Genomic DNA, 12,693 nt, shown 5'->3' on the forward strand with positions numbered 1-12,693 from the left:
AATAAGTACGTCATGGAATATGTATTGACTATTCGGACATAAATATATAGGTTATAAATTCGATTTAAATTTTGTAGATGTATCCACTAAACAATACTACGTACTGCCTAGTATTTATTTATTATGATTACATTATTATAGTGGCAATAATAAAAGTAAAAAGTGAAATGGGAAATTAATTAATGAAGCAAAATGTCAATATCAAAGGATTGGTGGGGCAAAGAATGTAAAAGGGGATTGATTTTTATTTTTTTTAATTATTATTATTATTTTAAAGTATTTTGGGGTGATAATAATGTTGTAATCATCAGGGAATCGTGAATTTGTATTAGATGAGGAGGTTGTAATAATTAAAAAGAAAGATGGTAATTTAATTAGTTTGGTAACACGTGTGCGGACAAATGTGGTGGCTCTGTGCAAGTTGTTTACAGCCCAAAGCTCAGCCGCTTCCCACCACCGTCCCCACCACCGTCACTGTCACGTGCTTTGGCCGGCACCGCCACTTTTGCATCTCCCCCCACTTTCATTTATAACTTCTCCCTTTTCTTAATAATATCCATAAATCTGTGTTATGATAATTCATAAACCCTAGAATATTAAAATGAAAATAAATTAATTTGAATTCATAAACCCTAGAAAATAACTTAAATTGAGATAAAAAGAAAAAAAAATGAAAATAAATATTATCAAATGAATCAATCTAAATGAAATTACATAAACCCGGAAGTTTGTTTCGTACCGTTTCTTCGTTTGATCAACGTGAAGCTCGTATGCAGTAATCCTCTGCATTTTAGTTAACTCTCCAACTCGTTTCTCGAGCTATCTATCTCGAGTGATCCCGCATCGACCACCAAACAAATATATTAACTATAAATCTCACTCAAATCCTTCCATTCCAATGCAATCTTATATAAAACAACTTTTTTTTTTTTTGTAATTTCCTTGTTTCAATATTCATGATATATGTACACAATGTTTACTTTGAATGAAGCAGCATCGATCAATTTTCCGATGACGACGATTCTGATGAAATCATGACGAAACAAAATAAAAATAAAAATAATACGATGGATCGGATAATCGTCTTGATCGACATATACTGCATTTTGTTTTTAGCAAATTGCAGGACAAACAAAAATGACAGTACGTAGCACAAAAATACATGGACAAATTCAACATCCAAAAGGGAAAAAAAGGGTAAGTAGTGCACAATTTAGAAACATCCAAAAAATGTTGCCCTAACAAAGAGGTAACCGTAAGATGAACAAACGGCCTAAAATTAATCGAATGCACACTGTCACAATCCCACCATAATATATTGTCTTAAGCCGGCATAAAAACACCTAATAATGTTAAGAAACATTAATTTTCAAAAGTTTGATTAGCTATACACCTATCTATAAAGCTGAACATGGGTCAGGTCGGACAATTATCGAGTAAATAATGAGTCGGTTGGTGTTGTTATCGGTCATTTATGTATTCGAATTTTTTATTTATCAATAATAAGATTTTTTTAAATAGTTTTCAAAAGATATTTAAAATTTTGGAAAACTTATGTTGCAAAAATCTGAACTTTGAAATTAAGAGTCTTCTTTTTATTAAACTTCTACAATAAGTAAATAAATAATGAAGAATATGAAATCATAATTATAAAATAGAAATAGTACGTCGAGGTCTATAAATTTGTGTTCGAGTTTGGAGTTTAACTTCTTTTATATATTATTTCAACTTTAAGAAAATAATGATTACAATAAAATATTTATAATAAATTATTAGTATAAAAAAAACTTGGTGGGCGATATTACCTGACCAACCGACTTTTGAGTAAACTGAAAATCATTGACTTGCCCATTTATATAAGAGTCGGTTAAAATTGTAGCGCCCAAAAAAAAAATTATCAGCAAAAAGAAAAACGTGTCGAAAGTGAATCAATTGGCTGATAAAGCCGACTCATACCCAGCCCTACCTAACTTGATTAGTTGATGATTTAACCATACTTGTCGAAAATCCAGGAAAAATGGAACGAGGAAATGTTCTAATAACAGGTGTACGTCATGCAAAGATGGTTGGACTTAATTAATGAGGATGAAAACTCATGTCACAATAAATTTGGTCTACACTTGACCCTACACTAAACATGGTATCAAGAAGTTGACAAGATTTATTAATCATAGCCTCATAGGCTTTGTTCTTGGTCAAATTTTATTATTATTGAATACGTGGTATATATATATATGATTTAATTTAGAATCTCTAATATTAATATAGTACTAACACTTGTAATTAGTATGATTCTTTAAATAATGCCCACTTAATTACTCAACCCCACTTAGACCGACGTGTGTGAGAAGCCATCACTTGGTTTTTTTTGTCATCATATCTCATTAACATTGATATGATTATATGAAGTATATTTAAAGAATTCTGTGGCGTATTGTTAATATTAAAAAAGTTTTGGGGTTGTTATGTAGTTAAAGTATTTTTGTTTTGGTCCATTGGGTCCTTATAAAAGGAAAGTCTGCTAATTTATTGTCATAACTCATAACATCTCCTACTCTTCAACAACTTCCAAATAAGTGGTAAGTGGCACTGTTTTCTCTTCTTCTTCAAAATAATTAATTATTTGTAGCTAGGGATTAAAATATAATATATTTTTTTAATTTATAGAATACATAATTTAATTTAAAGTAATTAATTAATGTGATGTTTCGTTAACTCAATACGACAGCGTACGTAGAAGGGAAATGATGGAGAAGGCAAACTCCACAAGCGGTCTCATACGAACAAAATCCGACCAACTCGTGGAGACAATTGCGGCGGCGCTCGGCGCGATGAGGTCCTCGATTTCACCCGGCGAGGCGGCGGCGTCGGACGGCGGCGGAAGCATGGAGAGCAGCGGCGGCCAATTGTCGAGGAAGTCCAGCAGGCGGCTGACGGCGGCGTCGCCGGGGCGGAGCGGCGGCGGGAAGAACACTCACATTAGGAAGGCGAGGAGTGCACAGTTGAAATTCGACGTGGACGATTTGAACAGCGGCGCCGCCTTGAGCAGAGCTTCCAGTGCCAGCCTAGGGTTCTCGTTCTCGTTCACCGGCTTCACTGTGCCGCCGGACGAGATTTCTGATTCCAAACCGTTTAGTGATGATGATGAAATCCGTAAGTTCTCTCGTTTAATAAAATAATGTTTTATTTATTTAAATGATGTACTAATGTCTAATTTAGGTAATTAATGGTACATTTGATTGAAGAAATAATGCATGTATATATATATTCTATATTTCTATACTTGTGGCTTGCAATAATTTGAGAAACGGTGTCCCCAAAAAGTTGGTACTCCTGTGATTTAATTCATAGTATGTATCTCAATAATCAATATAAAATATTTTGTTTTCCCTCTTTCAGAGGTAAGTTATCACAGCCAATCAACAAAATATATTAAAAATTTAAAATTAAATTCGGAAGGGGTCTCAAAGATAATATTTTTTTTATTCTGTTTTGCATGTAAATAAGTTTAGTTGATGATAAAATTTATGTTGATAATTCCATACGTAAAGGGAATATTCTTTATAAAGTAAATTATTAAATTTCACATAAATAATAATTTAATAGACCAATTTTTTTATGTTAGTAAGAACTTGTGGAAATTATGGTTTTTAAAAAAAATCATATTCGAATTTAATTATAACAAAATTATATTTGAATCCAAATTTGCCACTTATCACTGTCACAGTCCCACAACTGTCAGAGCCACTTGTTGTAATGTGACCTGCATAATTGTAAGACTGACATAAGTTTGGTAACAAGTGGGCCCCATTTCGCGAGCCCATTGGGATAATCAAACTGATTTAATTAAATTAGTTTTGTAAATAGTTAATCAAACTGAGTTTAATGCTAAAATAATACAAATTATGAAAATAATTATGATTAAATTGTTGAAGCAGATGAAGATCTTGAAGCAGGCAGGCAAAAAAAGAAACTCCAAACTGAACCTACCTTGCCAATCTACCTCAAGGTAAATTATACATATTTATTTATAATTTATATTAGTGGACAACAATTATGTTACTATTTATCTTAAAATCGAAATTGAAAACCCCAACATCGAACGTAAATAATTAGTCATAAAATATAAAATCGATCTGATATCGTATGATGGTCTATTTGGACAGGGGAAAGGGCCGAGGTTTTTTGTACAATGCTAGAGATGAATGCAACTCATTTTCAAATTATGTCCAGGTTCAGTCTTGTACAGAATTTCATTTTACATGGCATTTTTGTACAAGACTTTCCTTTCAACCAACCCTAAAAACGCAAACTAAATTAATCGTATATAGGAAAAGTAATTTAAGTAATTGAATTTAGTCAGGTCCAACGTAAATTAGCTCAACTAGTTCATGTATGGAAGTGCAGTCCTCGATTTAATTCGCGAATCTTTTTTCATACAGTGAAGAATTTCGTGACGAATACAACCTTATTTCATTAAAACATAATTTATTATTTGCAGTTCAGTGATGTAACATACAAGGTAGTTCTGAAAGGCATAACATCTACGGTCGAGAAAGAAATCTTAAACGGAATCAATGGCTCAGTTGATCCAGGAGAAGTTCTAGCACTGATGGGACCTTCCGGAAGCGGAAAAACCACACTGCTGAGTCTACTCGGTGGGCGAGTCAACCAACCAGGTCACGGTGGCTCGGTAACTTACAATGACAAGCCATTTTCAAAGTCCCTCAAAAGCAGGTAAACCCTTTCGATCTACTTCAATGGCTATTTGTTTAAAGAGTTTTTGTAATAAAGATTTTATCTAATGGAAGTTTCTTGAATATTCTTTCAGGATAGGATTTGTGACACAAGACGATGTTCTATTTCCTCATCTTACGGTCAAAGAGACGTTGACCTACGCAGCTCGTTTGAGACTTCCGAGGAGATTAACGAAAGATGAAAAGTATCAACGAGCAGCGGACGTTATATACGAGCTGGGATTAGAGAAGTAAATTAACTACTCTCTCATTTTATTTTCTTCATTTAGACATTTCAACAAGCAGTTAGTGTGCACATCTTGATTTAGAGAAGTTATTAACTTAGACATTTCAACAAGCACTTAGTGTTCGCAGCTTGTGTATGCTGATAATTGAGCAAATGTTGTTTCTTACCAGCTGTCAAGACACCATGATAGGTGGCTCCTTCGTTCGTGGAGTTTCTGGTGGAGAGAGAAAGCGGGTTTGCATCGGAAACGAGATACTTATCAATCCGTCACTCTTGTTCCTCGATGAACCAACCTCTGGCCTGGATTCCACCACTGCTTTGAGGATTGTAGACACATTACACGACATAGCCGAGGTATATATACAGATACACACACACGCGCACATTCGATTTTAGCCCATGGTTGTCTGATGATTATTACATACAATATCGTAACAGGCTGGTAAAACAGTGATTACGACAATCCACCAGCCATCGAGCAGACTGTTCCTCAAATTCGACAAGCTGATTCTCCTCGGAAAAGGGAGCTTGCTGTATTTCGGAAAAGCATCAGAAGCGATGGTGTACTTCTCATCAATCGGGTGTTCGCCTTTTATAGCAATGAACCCCGCGGAATTCATGCTCGATCTAGCAAATGGAAATGTGACAGACATCTCAGTCCCGTCAGAATTGGAGGACAGAGTTCTAATGGGGAACTCCACAGCGGAACCAAAGAGCGGGAAACCAGCTCCAGCAGTCGTACACGAGGTAAGAAACTAAATAATCTTAAACATGGTTTTCGAAAGTCATATCTTATAATACTGTCCTAATTTAAAAAATAAAAAAAACAGTATCTTGTGGAGGCTTACGAGACACGTGTAGCTGAAAACGAGAAGAAAAGGCTTCAAATTCCGATAGCCGTAGATGATGAAATGAAGTCCCAAGTCTGTTCGGCAAAAAGAGAATGGGGAGCAAGCTGGTTCGAGCAATACTCGATATTATTTTGGAGAGGACTAAAAGAACGGAGGCACGATTATTTCAGCTGGTTGAGGGTTACTCAAGTTCTTGCCACCGCCACCATTTTAGGTCTTCTGTGGTGGCAATCCGGCAGTAACAACCCTAATGAACTGCAAGATCAGGTAAATTTTCTCCCTTCATTTAGACATTTCAACAAGCAGTTAGTGTGCGGACTCGTTTCTCAACCGAATAACACAGTTACAGACTTAAGAGAGGTGTGAATGGTAACTCGGTAATTTATTACTATTTGCAGGCGGGGTTGCTTTTCTTCATCGCCGTTTTCTGGGGATTTTTTCCGGTGTTCACTGCCATTTTTACGTTTCCACAAGAAAGAGCTATGCTGAGCAAGGAAAGAGCTGCTGACATGTACAGATTGAGTGCGTATTTCGTGGCAAGAACCACGAGCGATCTCCCACTTGACCTAATATTGCCCGTGCTCTTTCTTGTGGTGGTGTATTTCATGGCGGGATTAAGAATGAACGTCGGCTCGTTTTTCCTCACCGTACTGACTGTTTTTCTCTGTATTATAGCAGCTCAGGTATTTTTCCCAATTCTCCCATCTTACGACAACATTTGTAGTAATTTACGATAACGCCCACCTATAACCGAAGATTCATCAAATGTGTTTCAGGGATTAGGGTTAGCTATTGGTGCTACACTGATGGATTTGAAGAAGGCGACAACTCTCGCCTCTGTTACAGTCATGACCTTCATGTTAGCCGGTGGATTCTTCGTCAAGGTAATAATAACATTAAAAAAAACGGAAAAAACGGGCCTTGAATATAAATGCAATAACCGAGGATTTTTTTGTGGTTTTTTGCAGGATGTACCGGTGTTTATATCATGGCTTCGTTATCTCTCGTTTAACTATCACACATACAAGCTTCTTCTAAAAGTGCAGTACGAACACATTAGCCACTCGATCAATGGGGTCAAAATAGACGACGGTTATACGGAAGTTGGAGTATTGGCTGCCATGGTTGTCGGCTACAGACTATTGGCTTACCTGTCTTTGAGAAGGATGAAGCTCCAGCCTGGAGCTTAGATGCTCCGGAATATTCCATAATTCGATCCTTTTAGAAGCTACCAACTCATATGACTCTGTAAAAAAACTCGTACAGTGTGCTAAGAGAACATGTTTCTTCACTTGAAAATGATAATTATATCTTGTCGTAAAAGGATTGTTGTGCAGAAAGTTTGACTACAAAGTGTTTCTTTCGTCGGATTGCAAAAATATGTCGATTTTTTTTTCATCAATTTACATTATATGTAGTCACTTTTGTTGAAATATACGTTTGAGATGAGACAACAAACAATAGTATAATTGCTATAAAATAAACTCGAAATTGTTGTTTTAATTTAAGTACCTCGATCGATCTCGTTTCTTTCACCACTTTATGCTAAAGTCCTAAACCAACCGAGTAGCCCAAGTAGACCGGTATCAAGAACTTTGTTTTTCTTCTCATATCCTGCAGAAAGTGAAAGATTAACAATTTGAGACGATCTTATTTAAATATTTTATAATGAAAAATAACAATTTGAAAACGACTTTTTTTACCTAAATCAGCTGCCACCCGATGTGCACACATGACTCCCGAGAAAGCTACAGCTATGACACCTTGCCCCGGAAAGCAACTATCTCCCACACAGTACAGACCATTTATAGCCTGTAATTCCAATTAAAAATATGGAAATTAGATAATTTACTGATTTTGAGTAGCAAAAATAATTTTAAAAAAAAATAATATGCAAATTAATTTACAGTTGTGTTGAATGGCATTGCTAATAATCCTTTTGGAATTCCACGAGGCATTGGACCGTAGGTACCACTATCACGGGCCAAGTATCGCCTGTGCGTTTTTGGTGTCCCCACCTGCCATATTTCGAAGCAAAAATGGACAGATATATGGGCAATTATTTTTCTAAAAATTAAAATTTCGGAAAATTAAAAAAAAAAAAAAAATTACATACCTCCTTAAAAACTATAGACGACGCTAGCCCTGGGAATAATTTCTTCTCGAGCCTGTCAATTATCTTTGCCGCCACAACTTCTTTCTTTGCCTCGTAATCTTTGCGTGACAGTCCCTACACCAAAAAATTAATTAAAAAAACACAAAAAATTAACATCAACAAATATATATATATATATATATATATATATATATATATATATATATATATATATATATATATATATATATATATATATATATATATATATATATATATATATATGTACCTCCCAATCCTCGATAGAAGAAACTGTGAAAATGTGAAGAATGTGGTTTCCTTCAGGAGCTAACGAACTATCAAGAACCGTTGGAATGCTCAAAAATATACTACCATAAGGGTCTTCTAGACTTTTCCAGTCATCCTAAGAACAAAACAAGAACCGTTTAAAAATAAATAATTAATTAAATAATATGTAGCAAATCGGATCGTTCTTCGATGAATGATATATATACCTCTAGGACAAAATGATGGCAATCTGTGTCTGGTGGCAAAACATCAGCTTTAACCGCCATGTGAATAGAAAGAAAAGAAGGTGCTTTAACATATGCCTTTTGGAATCTTTTTTCTTCCTCCGGCATATCTTCCTTTTTCAAGAGCTTCCCTATAATTATATTTTTCCGCAATTTTTTTTCAAATCCTACTACGAGAATGCAACACGAAAATATATCGAGCTTTTTTTTTAAAACTAACCAAAGGTATCCCATCTTGTGGCATTTGAAATTACGGTTTTTGCGTAAAATTTCCTCCCGTCGGATAGCTTCACCCCCACCTATAAAACGTGACAAGTTATATCAATCATTTAATTGTTAATGATTATGTAAATTGGAGGAGATAACTTGCAAGTTAATTAAACTAACCGCTTTCTCGTTTTCTATGATAATGCTGGTTGCATTTGCCTTGTAAAGTATATTGCTCCCCTTATTAACTAATCCCTTAGCTAACGACTTTGCAATTTCTCCAACACCGCCAACTGGATAGTTGATTCCACCAAAATGTCTATCACACAAAACCTACATATATTATAAATAAATAAAAATCAGAACACGGGATAAGAATACAAAAAAAAATGGATCAAGAATTAGTAGTAAACTATATTACCATGCTTGCATTGATCATAGGTGTCTGCATCGCATTAACAGTGCTCACTATGAAACACTGACAAATAAAAAAAAGACAGGAATAACATTAAATAATTGTGGTAAAAAAGACGAGTGTGTGTTTAGTTCGTAAACTTTGAGAAGAAACACACCTCAGCATCGATAAAGGACAACAACTCGGGATCCTTAATATACTTCCGAGCTATGTTACCAGCATTCTGGGGCAGATAGTAAGCTGAGATAAACACCAAAATAGTAATGTAATATATTACTATATTTTATAATCCCACAAAAATATCGGCAATTTATATTTTGTAGGCACAAAAAAACCCTATTACCAAGAGTCAAGCATTCAATTGGCTTCTTGAAAAACTGTCCGAATAGGTAAATCGGCTCCTCGAGAGATTTCAATTCTAACGAGTTCAGTGCATTGAAGATCTAATCATACATCAAAAAAGATAACTGTGAGGTTAATTCAGACAAGGTCCCAAAACTTGGAGCAAGAAGCAATCACCTTTTAATCAAAACAAACCTTCCAACAGACACCGTAAAATCCGAGAATGCCTTCTCTCTCATGGGGAAATTTGCTGACAAGTTCCGAAACGAACTCGTTATATTCTTTATGCACCAGGACTGATAGTCCATTAGGTAAATGAAAATGAACAGTGGTCGGGTCGGGTATAACCGGCAGCCGAAACCCGACTGCTGCTAATGATTGCGTGATCAAATTCAAATTCCCCTGTAAAAGAAAATGATGTCCGTTCTCACACGAGTATTCAAATCCAAATTCTTCCATCCGAATACAACCTCGTTTTTCTCCAACAAATCAGACAAGACTTAGAAATTATGGAATCACAAGAACAATGTAAAAAAGTTCAAAGATTCAATCTTTCTACAGAATGATGCAAAACCCGTCAGCCAAACCTAATCGAAAGCCTAAAAATCGACGAATCGAGAAAAACGGGAGTATCGAAAGCGGCTAAAGAACTAACCTTGTCACTGAAACCAAACATGACTGATGATCCCACATCGAATTTGAATCCATCCCTCTCATAAAAACCAGAGCTTCCTCCAGGAATCACATACTTCTCAAGAACCAAAACTTTTGCTCCTTTAACTGCCAGCTGTGTGGCCGCCACTAACCCTCCAATCCCAGAACCTATAACAATGGCGTCGTAAAAGCTGCTGCTGCCATCACCTGATGTAGAGCTGCTCCCCTCAGTCTCAACTGCTCCGGCAAAATCGACGGTCGATTTTCGACGAATACGATTGGGTCTCTTCATATGGTGGGCCCTGTTGATCCCGAATTCGAAACCATGGTTTCCGGATTTCAATTGGTCGGAACAGAGGATTCTGTTGCACCCGTTTCTTGGGTTTCGATTGCTCGAAGGTTTAGACTTTGGGTTGGTGATGACTGAATGAGGGGTGGGAATCCCAAAATTCAAGATGTTCATTTTGCGATGTTGAAGCAATTCTTGATTTGGCTGAGAAATTCAAGAATTGGGAATTTCCCGTTTCTGATAAAGAAGGTAGATTTTTTGGGGAAGAAGTATTAAAGAGTAGTAATTAAAAATTAGCAATAGTTGGAGGGTGTTGGAATATTGCTGGCGTTGGATTATTTGGAGCCGGGAAGTTGAAGGAGAGTGAATCAGCATCATTAAGGTTAATTATTCCTGTCTGAAATGAGCCAAAACCTAACTCTCATGTGGGAATTTTAAATGCGGTTCCTGCATTTCTGGCCTAAAGTTTTATACACCAGAATAATTGTGACCAGATTTTTTAGGCTTGTCTCCTTTTGCTTGCCATCTCTCATCAGGCAACCAAAAGTTCGAGTCTTTTGGTAATAAATTATGGGTTTATTCCATAATATATTTGGTTTTTATTTTACTTTTTCAAAGATCAAATTTTTATTTATCCATCTTTTTATCAAATACAAAAAAAAATCATTTTTTTATGGTTGTTTTAATTCCAATTATTTATTTCAATTTGTACACTGATAATAATACTCGATAAATAATATTATGATTTTTAATAATAATAATAATAATAATAATAATAATAATAATAATAATAATAATAATAATAATAATAATAATAATAATAATAATAATAATAATAATAATAATAATAATAATAATAATAATAATAATAATAATAATGAAGTTATAAACGACGTCGTTGAGCAGTGACACAGAATTATGATCAACAGTAAGCACTTGAAAAGAAGCGCCATGGAAATTAGATCCAATTTTTCAATTCCTATTTCTGAGGTACCATCGCCCCTACTCTCTTTCTCTCTCCGCTTATATGTCTGTATTTATATAATTATATATGTTTGAAACATAACCATTTGCATGCGTGATCGAATCTTTGGATCTAGGGTTCATGATTTAATGCCCTTTTTTTGTGATTAAAGTGGAATTGCGTTTGTGGGTTTGCTCTACGAATCGAGAATTTCACGTGCTGCAGACAATTAGTGATGTTAATTGTTTGTGCAATTTTGTTTTAGATTGCTTAATTAGTAAGGTGCAGTGTGTTAAAAATCAAATCTTGATCCTCCCAAAAAACAGATATATATTTCCTGTTGAAGTAAGTTTCTGTTTGTGTGACCACTGTTTCATTAAGCTCAAAGGTAATAGTTATTTTTATTTGATGTGCCTAATTTTGAATTCTAATTAATTAGTTGCCATTCATGATCTTTGTTAATGTTATTTTTTCAATTATGTCAGAGGATGTTAGTGTTGCAGAAGGTCTCACTGGTTGTTTTAATTCCAATTATTTATTTCAATTTGTTAAAAAAAATTAGTTCCAGTTTTGATATAAAATCCAATAGCAGTTTTTTCATGGAAAAACTTTTGGATGTTATATCAAAATACATATACACTTTTCCCCCCCAAAAGAAAATTCATACATATGTTATAAACTTTGATTTAATTTCGTATATAGTGTATGTATATATGGTTAGTATTTAATACTCCTGGCGAGTAACTCGTTGCCGATTTTCTTAGCCCATGCGTCGAAATTGCGGAACTCAACCAAGCAATCGTCCACCTTCTCCGACTCTATAATGCAGTGATCGCACGTGTCGATGTCGGTGATGTAAGCGACCAGACGAACGTTGAGCATGTAAAAGTCTTCCTTCTGCAAGCTCTCGAGACCCTTCTTGAGGTCGTCGAGGGCATCGGTGTAGATGTGGGGGCAAACGGCCACACACTGTGGCTGGCACTGCTTCTTGGCGGCGGGGCCCTTCAGCATCTCCGGGACCACCGTGGATAGGAAGAGCTCCACCTGATTGGCGGTGGCGGTAATGTGGGTCCGTAGGAAGTGTATGTCGTGGGCCCGATCGTCCAACTGGAAGGAAGGGCTCTCCGGGGGTTTGGCAATGGTGTCGTAGGTGGCGGTGGCGGCGGAAAGGGCGGAGGAGAGAGAGAGGAGTAAGATGGCGATACGGGTGGTGGTGGTGGCGAAGAAAGCCATTGTTTTCTTCTTTCGTACGAAACGAGAAGAAATGGGAATGGTTTTTCTTCGAAAAAGGGGGGGGGGGGGGGAGGGGGGATTTTTTGGGGGGGTGGAATATGAGGATTCAATTTTGTATGGGGTGGAT

The 12,693-nt window shown here is 35.9% G+C and overlaps 3 protein-coding genes across 5 annotated transcripts; 1 reads left to right on the top strand and 2 right to left on the bottom strand.

Annotated features, from left to right (window-relative positions):
* Window positions 1-2,448: 2,448 nt before the first annotated feature.
* ABCG22 (ABC-2 type transporter family protein) lies at window positions 2,449-7,292 on the top strand. Of its 3 annotated transcripts, XM_012980724.2 has the most exons (12): window positions 2,535-2,579; window positions 2,729-3,153; window positions 3,939-4,009; window positions 4,167-4,233; window positions 4,502-4,737; window positions 4,832-4,987; window positions 5,154-5,337; window positions 5,422-5,730; window positions 5,814-6,101; window positions 6,233-6,517; window positions 6,611-6,718; window positions 6,803-7,292. In XM_012980724.2, the coding sequence occupies exons 2-12, from the start codon at window positions 3,139-3,141 to the stop codon at window positions 7,022-7,024; spliced, it is 1,941 nt and encodes a 646-aa protein (XP_012836178.1). In that variant the 5' UTR covers window positions 2,535-2,579; window positions 2,729-3,138; the 3' UTR covers window positions 7,025-7,292. The 3 variants fall into 3 exon arrangements, with proteins under 3 accessions (XP_012836177.1, XP_088683022.1, XP_012836178.1); XM_012980723.2 differs by lacking the exon at window positions 4,167-4,233 and having other exon boundaries at window positions 2,449-2,579; window positions 2,738-3,153; XM_088826896.1 differs by lacking the exon at window positions 4,167-4,233 and having other exon boundaries at window positions 2,532-2,579.
* On the bottom strand, window positions 7,176-11,023 carry CRTISO (carotenoid isomerase). Its single transcript, XM_012980725.2, has 13 exons — window positions 10,082-11,023; window positions 9,622-9,828; window positions 9,428-9,527; window positions 9,242-9,324; window positions 9,091-9,147; window positions 8,850-9,002; window positions 8,683-8,761; window positions 8,445-8,593; window positions 8,219-8,353; window positions 7,951-8,064; window positions 7,742-7,852; window positions 7,538-7,646; window positions 7,176-7,448 (listed from the first exon to the last, which is right to left on the bottom strand). The coding sequence occupies exons 1-13, from the start codon at window positions 10,541-10,543 to the stop codon at window positions 7,375-7,377; spliced, it is 1,833 nt and encodes a 610-aa protein (XP_012836179.1). The 5' UTR covers window positions 10,544-11,023; the 3' UTR covers window positions 7,176-7,374.
* An 826-nt stretch (window positions 11,024-11,849) lies between these two features.
* Window positions 11,850-12,678, bottom strand: LOC105956822 (uncharacterized). Its single transcript, XM_012980726.2, has one exon. The coding sequence runs from the start codon at window positions 12,564-12,566 to the stop codon at window positions 12,051-12,053; it is 516 nt and encodes a 171-aa protein (XP_012836180.2). The 5' UTR covers window positions 12,567-12,678; the 3' UTR covers window positions 11,850-12,050.
* Window positions 12,679-12,693: the final 15 nt, after the last annotated feature.

Source organism: Erythranthe guttata, chromosome 12 (genome assembly GCF_056151865.1).
Source record: "Erythranthe guttata isolate IM_541 chromosome 12, IM_541, whole genome shotgun sequence".
Taxonomy (NCBI): domain Eukaryota; kingdom Viridiplantae; phylum Streptophyta; class Magnoliopsida; order Lamiales; family Phrymaceae; genus Erythranthe; species Erythranthe guttata.